This window comes from Lygodium microphyllum, chromosome 24, assembly GCF_053477565.2.
Source record: "Lygodium microphyllum isolate KBCC chromosome 24, Lygodium_microphyllum_v1.1.10, whole genome shotgun sequence".
Classification (NCBI taxonomy): Eukaryota; Viridiplantae; Streptophyta; class Polypodiopsida; order Schizaeales; family Lygodiaceae; genus Lygodium; species Lygodium microphyllum.
The window spans coordinates 23,520,262-23,539,382 of NC_141158.1; the positions used below are offsets into that span (position 1 = coordinate 23,520,262).

Here is a 19,121-nt window from a genome sequence, read left to right on the forward strand (position 1 = left end):
GCCATATCTCTCCAAGCTCTCTTGTGAGGAAATATTCTTGAACTCCTATGCTCCTACGTGGTCACAACTCAACGTTGCTGATCTATATGCCCACCATTGCGCGATTTCCTTCTCACTGTTAAAACAATGCATGTTGCCAATCGTACAGTCTGCGTGCTCTGCCTGCTTCACAAAGTTAGACAAGACCATAGGGATTTCAAAGCTTGACATCTAAGGCACCTTCCCACCGCAGATCTCGTCGAGATACTACTGCGTCAAGCTGTTGCAAACAAAAAACTAGTGGCTGTATTAAACCCTAGAGTTTGCAGCCATAGCCAACCTCTCAAAAGCTTCAATTTTCTTCATTTTCTCTCTCCTACCACTCAAATCATATCCATACCACTTTGATCTGAGCAAACACTTTCCCATCAAGTCATCAAGGAAGGGAAATTCATGGAGACCTTCGTGGATTTGAAGACCTCAAGCATCATCAATCTCACTCTTCCCACTCTTCCACTCCATTCAAGAGATTTTGCTTCTCTCTCTGAACTAAGTATCCAACAAATATTCAATTGATTTACCAGCAATATTTGACCATCACATCAGCAAGGAGGGGACTCAAGCATTGGAGGGTTCACATCAAATCATCAAGGATAAACATCATCAAACTCAAGCATAGTATCTCTTGATACTACAGTGTGCTTTCTTCACACTACTGTCTTGTGTCCTTTGACATATTCAACAATCAACTCATTTCTAGTCTCAACTCACTTACTTAATGCTGATGTTAATGACAAACAAGAACATCTCTATGTGGATACACTTCATGAAGAGTAACATAACTTGTGTTTCTTATCTACAATACATAGAAGATTTTTGTGATCCACTTGTAGGAGGACATGAAGCTACCTACACCAAAGAGCAATCAATGTATTCATTTGAAGAACTTGAAGACATGCATGCTACCTTGGAGATAGTGCAAGAGTTTGAAGTCATTTCCGCTGCCTCAAAGATGATACCTTTGCTTGAGGGGGACATGAACATGAAGAATAATGCAAATAAAGTCAATGAAGAAGAAGAAGAGGACAAAATGATCAAAGCAATGGACATTGAAGCAAAGTCAATGAAGAAGAAGACTAGGATGACCTAGAAGAAGAGGACCAAATGATCAAAGCAATGGACACTGAAGATGCAAGCAAAGTGAAGAACAAGTACAAGATCAAAAGGAGCAAGCTAGACTACACTAACAAGAAGACCTATAATAAATTGAAGGTCTATGCGAAAAGAAATATTGAAATCTACAAGGGCTTGCCAGTCCTTGAACCAATTTTTTATTAGACTTTTTTAGCCTTGTGATGCCTAGCCCTAATGCTCTGACATAAGCATGTAAACTCCTCATGTAGCCTTGTACTACAGCCTCTGTATACTTTGTGAGGCCCTTGTTACAGCCTCTGAATGTCCACCATGTTTGTGGTACCCACACTTAGCCTTTTCTATGATAGTCTCTGGTGTCTTGCCATGTCTATGGTGTGCCCACACTTTGCAGGTGTTGCTTTCACTAAAGCCAATACACACTTTGTACTTCTGGTTGTGATTGAGGAGGGGTGTTAAGATTTGCAATCACATCCATGCTTCCCCTTTGTAAGAGTAGATGGGTTGAAGACATACAGGCTGTAGGAATCCCATATGCATAGAGAGGAAGACCTGGCACCTACCCAGCATCTACCCATCTCTATATAACATTGTACTTGGATGCCACTTTCATATATGATAAATACAATATCATGATACTTTTCCATCTCAGTTAGTGTCTTGGTCATTGTCAGTCTCATACTCAAGATTGTGTTTATGAGTCCAAGCTTTCATCTTGGAACCTAATTCACTTGAGTAACAATTGGTCTCTTCAGTCCATGTCATCATGGACATTCTCTTTGTGTTACATCCACCATAGCCATGCTTTAGATCCCGCGTCTTTTGACATTTTCTTTCCCATGAGGATTAATATTCTCACTAAAGAGAACTATAGGAAGGGGCACTTTATAGCCATACAAAGCTTCGAAGAGAAAACTCCAACACTAGAATGGATAGAATTATTATAGGCAAACTCAACTAAGTGTAGCCAAGAATCCCATGCATGTTGTACATCATGTCATAAATTTCTAAGATAGCTTTCTAACCACTCATTAACTCTCTCTATTTGGCCATTAGTCTATGGATGATAGACTATAGATGGAGCTAGCTTAGTACCCATAGAGCTAAAAATTGCTTGCCAAAAATTACTCATGAACTTAGAGTCCTTGTCATGAACAATAACCTATATCCATTTAATTTGAAGATATGCTCCATGAACTGACTAGCCATTTGTGATGCAGTAAACTATGCCTTTGTGGCACATTGCATTTTTTTTCAAATATTTCTAAAATATCAATCTTCCCTGTTCTTTATAAATATCTACTCAAATTATTCCTCATAAGCTTTGAGCCTAACTATGCAAGGGTCTACTTGGAGCTCCCTAGCTCTACCTTATTTGTAGCATTCCAATGGCATATATCAAGAAACTAATGTGAGAGGCTTTAGCATTATCTATAGCATTTTAAATTCTTATAGTTCATTTGATATTAGGAGAAATTCATCTCTTCCTACTATAAACATGAACCCTTGTTAACAATCATGTAATCACCCCCTTAATGAGCTATGGCAACATGGTCATTTGCAACATGATGCACAAATGTTTTCAAGTAGTGTTGTATTATTCACATAGACTTTAGTGCAGGATGTAGTTAGATGGGAAGTAAGGTGTCATTTTCATTGACCTAGGACTTAAACACATTGGCAATGAAGTTATGAATTGAACCCCTATGGTTGAACCCAATAATTCTAACTTGAAGAATTTAGCCTTGCCTCAACAAAGGCGAGATGTTTTAGGTTTTGTATATAATACACCTTTCAAGAGTGTAAGGTTAATAGGGTAATAGAGCCATAGTTGATAACATATGTTTGGAACTTCCATACATGTATGTTTATGAAAGTATGATTCAAACACAGAGATGAATCAAGTGTTGCTCTAATTGTTGTCTTAGGAAAGTAAAAAAGCATAATATGGGTTATAAACATTTTAACAAAGCTTACAAAAGTTGTAAATGCATGTAATCTATAGGAGGAAATGCCAAGATTTAAGAAAAAAAAATTGCCATGCAAAAAGTGGCAGTTTTGACCAATTAGAAGCCATTTTTAAAAAAATCCAAAGAATGGCTAGGTATGAAATGGCTTTTCATACGTTTGCATACCACATGTACACAGACAACTAGTATGCTAAATCATATGTGTCCAAATTGAACTATGAATGGATCTATGTAATGGATGTGCAAACAATATAAAGTTCACAAGGTGCAACGATTAAAGGTGGATTGTTGACGGCAAATGTGGTGTAATCATGGATAGCCTAAGGCAAATACATTGCTTTGTGAAAGAGCTTTATCATTGAAGTGGTGAATGTATGTGTTGTTAGAGAAAGGCTGTAACTAAAAGTTACTCAAATGAAATTGTGAAGCAAGGTTTTAGAACATTAGTCCAATAATATGTAGAAGAAGCAAAACAATTTCAATGCAAACATTACATTCATTTTATTGAATGAAGAAGACGATGGCAAGAGAAGGGAGGTATCCCTTATTTTTGAGCTCGAACGAGATGAGCAAAATGGTAAAACAATCTATTAGAAGGTGGAAGATACTATTAAGTGCATTCTAGACACCGGTCCACATTTTACTACTAATATAGTGGAGGAATGATGATGAGGATTCAAGTTTCATGACACAATCTTTCATACAAGTTGAAATGACTTGTTCTTGATTAATACAAGGCTCATTTTAACTAAGAATGTTGCGCTAAATTCAAATGCATTATATATGCTAAGGTAATTTAACAAGACATAAATAAGCTCTCATAGTGTATTAACTCCAACTTTTTCTTGGGTACATGAAAGGGTATTGATGATGTACTTGTAAACTTGAAAAGAGAGAACTTTGGCCTCTCTCTCTCTCTCATTATGAATGATGAGTCTTTTTTTAAATGAAAATAGTGATTGGATTAAAATAAATAAAGGGAAGTTATAGCCGGGGGGGGGGGGGGGGGGGGGGGGAGGGGTTTGAGCCCATTTGCATATGATTGGTGCAAAATGTCACAAAAGCTATGCAAATGGGCTCAACCCCCATAGGGTTCAAATAGTCGGGGGGGGGGGGGGGGGTGTTGAGCCCATTAGCATCCATAGGGTTAGGGGGAGGCCATTGGCCTCACCCAACGATAGTTCTTTCCATGTTAGCTTGTATGGATGGCTGGGGAGGATGAATGCATGTAACCATTCCATATAGCTTTTGTTTCGAGGGCAATTAAGAAATAGATGTTCGATTGTCTCTTTATCTTGCTGGCACTCGACACACATTCCATCCATCCCCAATTGCTATTTGTTTAGCACCCAGACCACATTGTGTAGGATAAGCTAGAGCAACATAGAGAATTTTGGGGGGAGGAAGTTACCCTAGATTTGTTGAAACATGTATTGCCACTAAAGAGAGGTCTAGTTAAGATGCCATCTTCGGTTCAGGTTGGCTATTAGTTTTGAATTATTCTTTTGGAGGTGAGATGTTGGAGTAAAAGAGGGCTATTGGTCTCACCCAAAATCCAAAACTTTAACTTGCAAATTGCATTGGATCATAAGAGGGTCAGTATCAATCAATCCATCTTTCCTTTGTTGGATAGTCCTAGGTCATCAAGATTAAGTCAATATTTGAGTTTTAGCTCATTTTGTGTGAGTCACCTTTTGTTGGTCCCATCCCATAGATCAACCTAGATTTGCAACCCTTTTCCATGAAGTTTAGTTGCCATTGCATATTGTTCCTTCTTAATTGGGGGAAGGGTAATGCTTAGCCACATAGAGTCGTTATTGACCCAATTTAGAGCCCTATTTGGATGTGTGAGAGAGATTGGGACTTATTGACGTGAATGTAATGGCCGACAAAATGGTAGCCATTCTCATCATCCAACGGATTAGAGCCTTTAGTGTGATAGATTCCCCAAGATTCAAGAACTTGCCCATCCACACAACCATCCTCACAAAAGTGAAGTTCAAAGCAGTAGGTGCATCCCCATTAGTGAGATGAATGATGAGTCTTTCACTATGCCTTTCTTCTTAATATGTTTAAGTAAATACTATGACCGAATTATGAGCGTATTGGTCCAATTTCTTAGAGCTTGGCAATTACTTGAAGCAACTTAAAAGCTATGACCAATAGACTTTGTCCCCTGTGGTGCAATACTTTACATAGAAGCTTCAGCTAAAGTTATATCTAAGAAGAAAGCATGCCAAATGAATTACACCCTTCTGAATGCATTTTTCAAACCACAATGTCACAAAAGATCATGAACAAATGCATCCAGATTTCCAATCACCCATTGCAAAGCCAATTACAATGCATGCAACTTTAATGTACCTATATCATTTCAAACTTCTTAAAACCAAGTACGCATACAACTTCAATGTGTAGCCTACCAAACACTAAGGAATCAAGCTAAAGTAACTTTTCATGGAATTGCTTTTATCGAATTCACAGAGCATGTAAATAGTAAATGTCAATAAAACCCAAAGCCATAGGAAATCGATGTGACTTGAAAGGACCAAAAGGAATACCAACCATGCTTAATGAATGTCACTTGTAGAAAGTTAAGCCATGACCTAGTAAAGACTACTTGGATTTGATTGTTTAGTAAATTTTTATTGATTATTATCAACAATACATACTAAAAATAGAGCTACATATTGCATATAGCTTGAGTATATTGGCATCACATACCTCAAAGATACATCATAGGAAATTGTCATCAGGATCAATTGAAGGGCCATCCATTCCATCACCTTTCCTCTTCATAGGCATCATGTTGCCTGAAGTGTAGTGTGTGCACCGAAGTGTGTGCTCTCTCTCGATTCTCGAATGTCCAAATTTGGTATGCGAGCAAGTAGTAGGGCAAAAACGAAGAGCCTGGACTTTTTAGAGTAGGCTTTTAGGCTTATTTTACAAATATTTTTACTTACTGAAAATTCTTCAACACCCAGGGTGTGGAGGAGAGGGGGGCCCAAGGACAAGGGAAAGAGAGTCCCTTTTGCCACATGGAAGAATGGCAAAAAGTCATTGCGGTGCATCACATGAAGCCACATGGAAGAATGGCAAAAAGTCATTGCGGTGCATCACATGAAGAAAAGGACCCTGGAGGAGAAAGTATTACAACATGGAATGATCCCTTTCCTCGGAAGGGCACATAGGCATGGTTGCGCATGACAGGCCATGGCAATTTCCTCAGGGTTAACGTGCCAGACTATCCTGCAGGCCTTGTGAAGCATGTTTGAAGGAGAATTGGGAGGAAAACGACTGCAATCATTGGTGAGATCGTCAAAACTGAAATACGGAGTGTCGTCTGGCACGAGGAAGGAAGCGGGGATTCAAGCAGAAAGGAAAGGTCTGATCGGTAGCAATGGCAGCTCTCAACAGATGTTTTCAGAGGCTAGTGCACTAGTGGCTGTATTAAAGACTTGCGCTAACCAAAACAATCTCTGCAAAGGCAGCAGCATACATGCTGATATTCTCAGAAGGGGATTGTTTGGAAGGAATATATATTTAGGCAACAGCTTAGTGAATTTGTACGCCAAATGCGGTGTGCTTTCGAAAGCACAAGAAGTCTTCGACGAACTCCCGGTTCGCAATGTGGTTTCGTGGAATACACTAATTGCAGGATTTGTTCAGTATGGACGAGCCGAGGAAGCGCTGAGATGTTTTAAGCGGATGCAACAAGAGGGCGACGTTTTCCCAAATGCAGTCACCTATCTTAGCATCTTGAAAGCGTGTGCCAGCATAGGAGCAGCTGACAAGGGCAATGCCATACATGATGATATTATCAGAGAGGGGTTGCTTGAGAAGAGTATTGAGGTTGGCAATGCATTGGTGGATATGTATGCCAAATGTGGTGCACTTAAAAAAGCACAAGATTTGTTTGATAAGCTCCCACTTCGAGATGTCATTTCTTGGAATTCACTAATTGCAGGATATGCTGAACATGGGCATGGTGAGGAATCACTCAGGTGTTTTGAACGCATGCGATGTGAGGGCATGTCTCCAGATGCAGTTACCTTTGTTTGTATTTTGAAAGCTTGTGGCAGTACTCGAGCAGCTGATAAGGGAAAGAAAATAGTTGCTGAGATAGTGAGAGAGGGGTTGTTGGGAAAAAATATTGTGGTTGGCAATGCATTGGTGGACATGTATCTTAAATGTGGTGAACTTGGAAAAGCACAGGAAGTGTTTGACAAACTTCCAGTTAAGGATGTGGTCTCGTGGAATGTGCTAATGTCAGGATATACCCAGCATGGGCATTGTGAGGAGGCACTATCCTGTTTTGAACGGATGCAATATGACAGTTTCTCTCCAAATGCAGTCACATTTGTATGTGCCCTCAAAGCTTGTAGCAGCATAGGAGCAACTTACAAGGGCAAAGAAATAGGAGCAAGAATTGTTAGGGAGGGGTGGGTAGAAAAAGATATCTGTGTTGGTACTGCATTGCTTGATATGTATGCCAAATGTGGTGTACTTGCAAAAGCACAAGAAGTGTTTGACAAGCTTCCAGTTAGGGATGTAGTCTCTTGGAATGCTTTAATCACTGGGTATGTTCAACAGGGACAGTGTGAGGAAGCTCTGAACAGTTTTATTGGCATGCAGCATGAGGGCCTCTCTCCAAATGCAGTCACTTTTAGTTGCATCTTGAAAGCCTGTGGCAGCATCGGTGCAGCTGATAAGGGAAGAGAAATACATGCTGAGATTTTGAGAGAGGGGCTGGGAAAGGATGTTTTGATTGGTGGTGCATTGGTGGACATGTATGCCAAATGTGGTGTTCTCGCAAAAGCACAAGAAGTTTTTGACAATCTGCATGTTCGAGATGTAGTCTCTTGGACTGCACTAATTGCAGCATATGCCCACCTTGGCAAAGATGAAATTGTTTTTGATTTATTCTACAAAATGATTGGAGAAGGTGTGGAGCCAAATTCGATCACACTCACTGTTGTGCTTAAGGCATGCGGTCACTCGGGTCTTGTGGATGAGGGTCAATTGAACTTTGAGACTATGAGCACATGCTATGGCATCATCCCAAGTCTAGATCACCACACTTGCATGGTTGATCTCTTTGGCCGTGCAGGCCACTTTGACAAGGCGATAGCAGTGATCAAGAAAATGCCATCTCCTGATTATTTTCCAATGTGGTGTGCTCTGTTGAGCGCTTGTCAAAAAGGGGGTAATGTAAAGCTTGGAAGATTGGCCTTTGAACATGCAGTACAATTGAATGAAAAAGATGCTGCGGCTTATGTCTCTATGAGTAATGTTTATGCAGCCGCAGGCATGCAAGAGGATGCAGACACGATTGAAGCTTTAAGAGTGAAAAATGAAGCTTGGGATTCTGCTGGACTGTTGTAAGTGGACATATCCATATATAAATTTCAAGAACAAGTTATTCTGAAAGCCATGTGCCAAAAAAAAGGATTAAGGTGTGAGAAAAATGGGCAAAGAAATGAAGGTTGGTGAGGTTGGCAGGACCTCTGTCTAACACAGACAAGCCTCAAGTCGCCATCTGCAAGAAACAGTAGAAATGTTATTCGTGTTGCTTGAGGCAACCTCTCTGTCTCATCACGTGGGGAGTTTTAATGGTATTTCTCTGCTCATGATGCAGAGGTTGTTCTCTTTGGTGGAGAGGACAGCAGAGGTAGGGAATCAAAAATTGTTCTTCCCCTTCAGCAGAAGTATGAAATTGGAAATTCTTCTCCTCTGCCTTTTGTCACCTTACTTTTCTAATTGGCACTGGAGCCCTCTTTCTGTGGTTGTCTTCTTCAGGTCCCATTTATGCCGTCCTCTCCCTTCAAGATGGAAACTTCAATCTTACATCATGTGTTCCCAATCCAGTTCTGTTGCTTGACATAAGCAGCCAACTGGTTGCCCTCTTGGCTAAGGAGGGGCATCCTCCTCTAGGCTTGTAGCAGCTGCACCAGGGACATCCATGCAACAGCTGAACTGAAGAGATGCAGTCATAACCTGAGGACCAAGAAGGAAGTGTTTGGATCAGCCCAGGCACAATTGGCCAACTCTCTTCCAAAAAGGGGAATCTCTGCTTGCACTGGCCTTGAGCTTATGGATTTAGAATTCAGGGGGTGCCTGAGTGAACGGGCACACATTGGGGAATGTTTGCTAGCGCACATGCATAAATGTGCATGTGTGTGCACATAAATGCATGTACATATAGAGAGAGAGAGAGAGAGAGGTATTTACGTCTCTAAAAAAGCAGAATGGCCTATGAGATGAAGAATTGAGTACATCTAACCATGTTGTCGATTGGAGAACAACAATGAAAATGAAATAGCTATGCTGATGCTTACAATCCTAAGGATTGCAAGCATAGGGTACTATCATGTACAAAACAATCTCTTGATGATCCCCTAGCTGGCCACTTGATTAATTGGACTCTCAACAGATGTTGTATTATCTCTGGGGCAAGAACATCTCTATCATGGGGTCATCCAAGATAGCAAGTCTCTTCGATTGTGTGTGATGATGGCCCAAATAAGGTAAGGATGCCAGGCACAGCGACAGGATAGTGGGTGCCATGCTCTACAAGTGTGACTGCCTAATCTATTGTGACCCCTTTGACTCATGGATGGTGTGTCAATGTTGATGTAGTGCTAGTGTCTGACAAGCTAGCTCCAGAGCTAGCATTGAAGAACTTTGTAAGAACCTGCTGGCTTATTGGCTTTGCCCTGCTTTCTCCTGTTGCTGCTCAAAAGTCTCTCTTTGTGTGTTCGCAGCTCTAGAAGAAACAATCCTAGGGACTCTTGAGTGTCTATGATCCTTGTACTTCATTACTCTACGAAGAGGCCCAAACCCGTCCTTGGAAATTTCCCTTTGATCTTGTAATATGCAATACATCTGCAAATAAAGAGCTCCTCAGAGTCAACCTCTTGGTGGCATAATTGGCAAGTACATATCCTCAGATTGTGTGTATGCTATCTTGTCTCAATCTCGAGTTGGTGTGATATTTGTATCAATCCAATAGCAGTACATGTCCCATGGGAGGGATGTACATCCATATGTGCCGGTGTGACAATGAATCCCTTAGCTTATACATGTAAGAAATGGTGATGGTATTGTGTTCTCTTTGTGTCAAAGGGCTCTGGGGAGTGCATCCATGTAAGCATTGTATCAATCTTGATAATGTTTGCAAAGTGTGGGCTATCCAAACTATACTATAGTGGTGGCAGTGCATCCGTTTGTAATCCGTGTATGCTAAATCATGAGTGCATCTTTGCATACCTCTCCACTCTTTATTAATTGTTTGCAGAAAGTCAATGCCAAAGCATGGATATCTATACTTAGGGAACTCTTATATTCTTTGTAACCCAGTCTTGGACTAAAATAATGCCACAATAACCACATGAGCTGATCCCATCTCTACTCTAACAATCTCATGGGGTTCTAACGGTTTGCTTTGTATCAATGTGAGCAGTTGTGATCACTAGTGGCCTCAATACTATTCCAGGTCTTTTTGCAAAGACACGGCTCACAATATTGGGGATATGTAGAAGGATGGGGTAACTAATATATCGAATAACCATAATTTGCTATGTTATTCTTTGAATTGAACATATGCACATTTCCCCTTGAGTGCTCCAAGGCATACTCTCTATCCAACCTTGTGGCTATTGCATCTCACAATGAGGTCTTGTGAATATGATCCCCTAAATATGCATAAGATTTAGCATACCCAACCATAACCCCTCCAAAAATACATTGATGCCCTGCTTGTATCATCCAAGACTTGTGTGGTATTGAATACCATCACCTTAGTCTTCCCAAGGTTCATTGTCAACCCTCTATTTATGAAAAATGCTTGCAATGCATCCATTTGTCTTTGTAAGCCCTTGCGAGGGTCTACGATTAGCATTGCACCATTTGCATACAACAAGATGGGTGTCTATATACCAACTAGGCTTGCACTTGGCCCCACTAACTCGTGCACTCAATATGAGAGCTCATTGATAAACACCAAGTAGAGAATGTGACATTGGACACCCTTGCTTCACACCAATGGTAGTGCCCATCGTATCACAAAGCCCTCTTGGAGAATATGGCCTCCTTGTTGTTAGTGACTCATATGAAGCATAAATTTGCTAGTGTTTCTTATATTCATGTTGATCATCTATTGGTTGTGAGCTCCGTCAAAGTCTAATGGAGATAGAAGAGTTTTGATAGCCTTTAATGCATTTGCATTTCCATTTTCAACTTACTCAAATTTTTAGTTGTGTTCACATTGTATAGGTTGAATGCATTATGTTTAGTCAAATTTTAGCTATGTTCACATTGTATAGGTTAAGTGCATTGTGCTTTTACCATGTGGCACATTGATTGATAGTAGTTAGTGTAGGGTAGCAAGATTTATGGCAATTCGGCTAGCTTTCTTGCTATTTTAGATAGTTGATCAGCTAGTCTTAGCACTCAGCTATTGATCACCCTTAGCTTGCCACACTCGGTCAATTGATGCTAGTACTCCTCTCTCTCTCTCTCTCTCTCCCTCTTTTAGCTTGGCATACTCTCTGTTTGCTTGTTTTGATGCCCTCATTGATGCATACCAATTGCCTATAGAGGTTGATTAAAACAACTTTGTATCAATAGTATTTTGTAAATTGTTGGAGTCATATTTCTTCATTTTTGTGTTTTTCAAAGTCTCTTCCCTTCTCTCACCCTTTGTGATTCTCTTCCATTGGGCACTTTCACATGGTATCATTTCCAAATGAGAGAATTGGAGTTTCCCTGAAGAGGAGGCAATACCAAGAAGTTGAGTTTTTGCAAGTTTGTCTATGCGATGCCATTGATTGTTTTTGGTCCCGATGATAGTTCTATAGCATGTGGCTATTAAAACACAATCTTTGTAGTAGTTATCTTTACCTTTTGGAATAGGGAACATTGAAATGCAATAGTTTGCTTGTGCATCTTTGTGTTTTTTTGTAGGTTTTAAGGAGGCATGGCAAACTTGTATGATTGGCAAGACAAGGTGGATTGCCACTCAAACAATGACCGTGAGGATCAAAGAAGCCTTGATTGTGATCTTAAAGATTAGCAGGAATGTCAAGATGATCATCTTGAAGATTGTCACACGATCGAGAAGATTGCGAGGATCATTGCAAAGAGAGAGAGAGAGAGAGAGAGAGAGAGAGAGAGAGAGAGAGAGAGAGAGAGAGAGAGAGAGAGAGAGAGAGAGAGAGAGAGAGAGAGAGAGAGAGAGAGAGAGAGAGAGAGAGAGAGAGAGAGAGAGAGAGAGAGAGAGAGAGAGAGAGAGAGAGAGAGAGAGAGAGATCTGCCTACAAGTGCTATCATGTCTTTTAGATTAGTTCATCGAGTCTTTCATGTTTCTAGAGGCTATCATGATTTATGGGATACTATTTCGATTTCCTTACATGCTTTATAGCCTTTTCTCCCTTTGAACTATGACACCCCTTAGCAACATTGGATGCTTAGTGGTTGGTTGTGTTTGGGTGGTGCATCAATGAGTTAGATATACCACTTGCTTATACAAGATAAAGATTGGGTAGCTCAAAAGGGCAACTATACTTAGGGTCTTCATAAAAGTAACTATAACTGGAAATTTATGGTGATGGTTGATTGGCTCAATTAAACCCCCTTCAAATATAAAGTGCTCATCTAGTGAATGTTGGTTGGTGCTCTGCCTTTAGCCTCTACACTTTTAAGATGTCATATCTTGAATGGTTGATGTTTTTTTTGAATAAAATTCTTGTCATCAATTTCTTTCTTGTCTGGTGGCAAGAAAAGTATAATCTCAAATGTTTGTTGTTTGGCCTCGAGTGGTAGGGTTGTTGATGTCTCCAAAGGACTGGGTTCTTGGACAACCCAAGTTCTTAGGTCTTGTCTAGCCACATATGAAAGTTCTCTTTCGATTTTCGTACTTTTGGGACATTGGCACACTTAGACTATATGGAATGCATTCATTTTTTATTTTGCTTCTAGAGTACAAAGCTACATCGCTTGTTTTAGTGGCCTTCATGGGTAGCTTGACATCATTGAGCTAGCAACAATTGTTTCTTGATAGAATCTCCTTCCTTGGCACACTATTATTTCTTTGGTTCCTTTGTTGGGCATATAGACTCCTAGTTCTTGTAGTCAACTTGTACTTCTAAATTTATATTTTGGTAATTAATACAATTACCACACACACACACACACACACACACACACACACACACACACACACACACACACACACACACACACACACACACACACACACACACACACACACACACACACACACACACACACACACACACACACACACACACACACACACACACACACACACACACACACACACACACACACACACACACACACACACACACACACACACACACACAAACGGACGCACAAGCAAACACGCACACACGCACACACACACACACACACACACACACACACACACACACACACACACACACACACACACACACACACACACACACACACACACACACACACACACACACACACACACACACACACACACACACACACACACACACACACACACACACACACACACACAAAAGGATGCCTCAAAGGTGCATAGGACAAAATGAAAAACTCAAGATACATATACAATCCGTTTTGGGGTGCCATTGGCATCAATGAACATGAACTACAAAAGTATAAGAGTTACTGTATAAGTCAATGACCCTAAAGTAGACTACTGCTTAGGCCTTTTAAACTCTTCTATGATGGCTTTGCCGTCTCAATAAATTGCCCGTTTGTGCTCTTTTCTAGTTGCCTTCATCTTAACGATCTCACTTGGTTATGCTTTGAGTTGTGCTGGTGTGAGGTTGTCTACGATCCATAGTTTGGGTCCCTTGAAAATTTTTGATTGCTCTAGTACTTCAATTTTATCATGTACATCTCCAATCTCCAAGGTTGCTTGGTTATTTCCTTGTTTGGTGATGTGCCATGGTATCACACCCACTTGAAACCTTGATTTTTAAGTATTGGCTTTAGTACTTCAATTTTATCATGTACATCTCCAATCTCCAAGGTTGCTTGGTTATTTCCTTGTTTGGTGATTTGTCATGGTATCATACCCACTTGAAACCTTGATTTTTTAGTATTGGCTTTAGTTTAATAACTTGTATGTCTCTTAACATTCTTTGTAGTCTTCATCCTTTAGTTTCTCTTGTGTTTCTTTATGTCTACCATTAGGAAGTCCTCTTAATTGTGCCATGAGATTCACTCTTAGCTTCAATAACTATAGAAAAATAGTTTTTGTCATACCTTGTTTATCTTCTTGCTTCCTTGTTTGAATTTCCTTCTCTACCTCCTCTTGCATTTTGTTGTTAGGTCCTTAACTTCATCTTCAATCTTCTTATTAGTTTTAGTCACCTCCATAGCCAAGTGCTCCTCTAGTTGAGCTAATGTGTATGCACCTTGGAAAACGAGTCCTTCAAAGCCACATTTTCTATTTCCAAGTTATAAACTCATTGGCGTAGGTATTCCTCCCATAGGTTCGGTTCCCAAGTTGGCTTGGGTGGTGTTGTAATGATGTTTGAGAGAGAGAGAGAGAGAGAGAGAGAGAGAGAGAGAGAGAGAGAGAGAGAGAGAGAGAGAGAGAGAGAGAGAGAGAGAGAGAGAGAGAGAGAGAGAGAGAGAGAGAGAGAGAGAGAGAGAGAGAGAGAGAGAGAGAGAGAGAGAGAGAGAGAGAGAGAGAGAGAGAGAGAGAGAGAGAGAGAGAGAGAGAGAGAGAGAGAGAGAGAGAGAGAGAGAGAGGAAGAGGAGGAGGAGGAGAGGGCTAGCCTCTAGCTAGGGTTATTGTTACCTTGGCTTCATAATCTTGTTACTCACATGTTATTCTACCTTAATAATCAATTTCCTCTAGCCTAGACATACTGCTTAATATCCAAATACTTATAATTATAGTCCATATTATCCTTAGGAATCCCCTTCTCCTATTAGCACCATCATAAATTCATTGTCACTATCTCCTACCTCCAATTAAGTTATAGAATCTACTTTTTTTCCTTGTACTTGTTACATCTCAAAGTTTGTTCTTGACTTCTTATTTGAAGATATAAACGAGCTCACTAATCTGAAAGAGATTAGAGATTGGAATGAGACTAAAGACTAAAGTGCACTTTGGAGTGTGATCAAGCACCATCGCCACCCTCTCCCTTCATGTTTCTTTACTTGGAGCAATCAAAAGACCTCGCATGGTTATCATGGGACAATTTGTATAGGTATGTATGCATCCTACTCTCCTAAAGAAAGAGCTTTTGGATGGTTCAAACTACTCCCTTTGGTTGTGCAAAGTGGACTGCATCCTACATACATCAACTTATGGGACTTTGTCACCACCCCCATCTTTTGGTAGACCATCATATTGGTGTGTATCCTTTTATGCTATTGTGGCATTTATTGCTACCAATAAGCCATCATTAAATGGTGGCCGACCTAACATATTTTATGGCATTATTCATGCCTATACATATTCTGGGCTCCTCCTCCTTAGCCAGTTCAGTTCACCACCTGGAGGTCTTGTGGTGGAGAGAGGAGTCAGTGGTGGTGCCCACACAGCTAGTGACTCATTGTTGTATGTGACAATCTCATATTTGATATATGGATTCCATTTCTCAAGCATACATTTGAGTTCTCATTTGCATTGTGTTCTTTCTTTCTCTTTCTCTTTTGTCTTGTGTTTTAGCAGTTTATTACACCATATGTTTACGCTTCCATTGCTGCTCCACTTTTAACATGGTATCAGAGCTCAGGACTTGTGCTCTTACTATGTTTTCTTGCTGATTTGAGGACTGTTTTCACCCTTGCTAATCAAGTGAGTACTGCTCCATATAGGCGACTTGTCTTACCTACGTTTTCTGCGGATTTGCCATCACCTGTTGTCTACAACCCCTCTGTTGTACTTTGTTTTCATTTTTTAGGCTGCTGCAATAGTTTTTGAGCCTATTTGTGGCAGTACTTAGCATGTGTTTTGGTGTTCCTGACTCTTTCCTAGCTGGGCAACTATACCTTCAGACTATTTTTGTTGTTTTTGGTAGTTTTTGACAGATTTGTTGATTTTTTTGCAGTAGCTTTTGTCTTCTTTTGGCCAGATTTTGGGTTATACTGTTTGTGAACTCTTGTTTTTGTAGTCTGTGCTTGTGTTCCCTCTCCAAGTACCTTCTTTTCTCTAATTCTCATCTATGGCTCCTCCATGCACATCCACTGATGGCAAGCTCCATGGACCTGATTATTACATGTGGAGTGCGGTAATGAAGGCATGGTTTATCCAGAAGCGATTATGGTACATGGTTGGTAGAGCTATTGCACATCCTCAATGGCCTTCTCTTGTTCCAGTTGATTTTGATGAAGACAACCATGAGGAAGTAGTGCTTACATGGGATTCGGATGATGCCCGTGCTTACATGACCTTACTTCGGTGTATTTCCAAAGAAGTCCTATCGGTGGTCACCCCCTACAGGACAGCTTCCAATGTCTCCTCGAAGTTGCAGTTGATGTATGAGGCTCCTTCCACCATGAAGGCCGTTTCTCTCTATGGACAGATCCAACAATTGAAGTTTGAAACCAAAGACATGATCCAAATCATTCCTACTTCGAGTTACCCAAATCCAGAACCATCTTTGCACTATGCAATCTACCCTATCAGAGGCACATTTTGTTGGTATAGTATTCTACAAGCTTCCTCAGGATTTTGATGGAGTGGTGAATGCTTTATGAGCATAGACATCTACGACTCTTGTCAGTTTTCTTAATATGTCCTTGATGCTGCTTGAGCATGAGGCGACTTTGCGACTCCATGGGCGGCTTTCGTTACGTTAGCTTGTTGCCCAATTAAAGGCTGCTACATACTTGTATTTTTTGTCTTTTATGGTCACCTAGATTCCATCAAGGATCCAATTGCTGTAGCCACAACCTAGCATTTCTTCCATGTGTTGTATACATGTCTTATAATTCATAGTGAGGTGTACTCACCTAGAAACCAAGAGAGAACATGCCTAGTTGTGCATTCTAAGTGACATCCCTTGGATCCCATGAAATATGAGGCTTAGTTGGTTAGATTTCTTCCATGTCCCTTATAGGGAAAGCACCTACCTTGACATACACCGTCCTTAAGTGAATCGGCTAGATGGAGGAGTTTAAGTTGGTTAAGGTATTCATATTTGAAGATTGGGTTGAATGCTCTTCTATACTTTATAGGTCAAAGAGTTAAACCAGCCTTAAACAAATCTACTAGATGGAGGAGCTTAAGTTGGTTAAGATCTTCATATTTGAAGAAGCTACTTCGAATGCTTTTTTACAATTTAGAGGTTGGTGTCTACTAGAACTGCTATATCTATGCGTGGATGATCTAGGTGTTGTCTCTTGATTGACTTGTGATATTAATAAGATCTTGGCTTAACAACCATTAGGGGAATTAACACCATATTGGGAAATATGGGAATTTCCCATAAGTTTGGGACACGTGGTCAAATCTTTGGATTTGTCATAATGTGAACACTATAACTCCAAATCGAGCGCTCTATAGCTCAATAGATTCCATTTTTCAAGCACTTTCCAATGATAGGTCACATCATATGAGTTTGAGAAACTTATGGGCATGTTTTCCGGGTGCCATATTTTTAGTATTCAAAAAATGGGAATTGGGAGATTACCAAACTCACTAATATTGTGTTATTTTGAGGTCTCAAAAATAATAATCGGCCAACCACAACAAAGCCTCATGTCAGACCAAGGTGATGCTATGTTACTAGTTCAGTCCAGGAGATGAAGATACAATGCACATAGGGGAGTTCTTGACGAGCTTAGGCACATTTTGTGCCACATGCAGCTTGCAATCGCAAGGCTCCCTTTCCAAAGGGTTGTCAGAGAGATCTGCGAGCGTCATAGAATAGGGATGCAGTGGACCCCTTATGTCCTCCTTTCCCTCCAAGAGATTAGTGAAGATTTCTTGATTGAATTCATGGAGGATTCCTACATGCTTGCTGCACATGCACACAGGGTTACGGTGATGGCAAGAGACTTTGATACTAACAGGAGGCTCCGCTATGGATATGATTAGCTGGTTCAGTCTCCTCCCATTTGTGACCCTCGCATGCATGACATCCTTGCAATCCCTCTCCAATCCCTCCTATCCATCTAGGGCACCATAACACAGAACCATATTAAGCGTCCTACCCTCTCAATACAAGGTCGCAGAGAGGGCATGAATCATAGATTTTTGTTGAGGAATTTTTGTAAGAGCAGCCCCAACCCCAAGAGTCCCAGCCCCAAGAGCCCCAGCCCATGGAGCTGGAGCCCCAACAGCGACCGGGAGCCCCAAGCCTAGCCCATGGCTACAAGCTGGAGCCCATGACCCAATCACAAGACTCAAGAGTCGGCCCCTCTAAAGAGCACCAAGATATTAATGATGAGTACATCATTAGCATGCTCAGAGGGTGGAGGTGGAGGCCGGCCTCCAGGATTACGAGAATATGCTAACGTCCACTTCTTCTTCTTCTTCTTCTTCTATAAATTGTGGCTTTACCATTCTGGGGACCAAAGAGGTTTTATCGATGGACTTGCACGACGTGCAATGCATGCAGCATTTTGAAAGCTGGATGACCACAGACACAATAGTGCATGCGGAAATGGTGTAAGTATTCTATTTAATTGTCTTATTTTTAATAAGTATTTGATCAAATGCTTGAGTCTTACTTTCCCAATTGTTATTACGTATAGGTTCAATTTGGTGTCTCTAGCAGAGGAACATCAAAGACAAGTTTTTTTTCTTGACCCTATGTTCTCCATTGCATTGCGTGATGATGCACAAACGTTCATCAGACAACTTGATTGGTTCGGGAGTGCTAGGTTGGATGACGCTAAAATCATTTGTATGGCCTATAATCAAAGGTATGTTGTGACTATTAAAGAATATATTTAAGAGGCCTTAAGTGAGTATGCTACGAATAATTGTTTTTCCTCGTTAACTTAGTGAGCATTGGAGCTTGTTGTTAC

The 19,121-nt window shown here is 40.6% G+C and overlaps 1 protein-coding gene across 1 annotated transcript; it reads left to right on the forward strand.

Moving 5' to 3' along the window:
* Positions 1-6,195: 6,195 nt before the first annotated feature.
* Positions 6,196-10,890, forward strand: LOC148014918 (pentatricopeptide repeat-containing protein At4g33990-like). The gene has a single exon (XM_087665531.1). The coding sequence runs from the start codon at positions 6,369-6,371 to the stop codon at positions 8,484-8,486; it is 2,118 nt and encodes a 705-aa protein (XP_087521657.1). The 5' UTR covers positions 6,196-6,368; the 3' UTR covers positions 8,487-10,890.
* Positions 10,891-19,121: the final 8,231 nt, after the last annotated feature.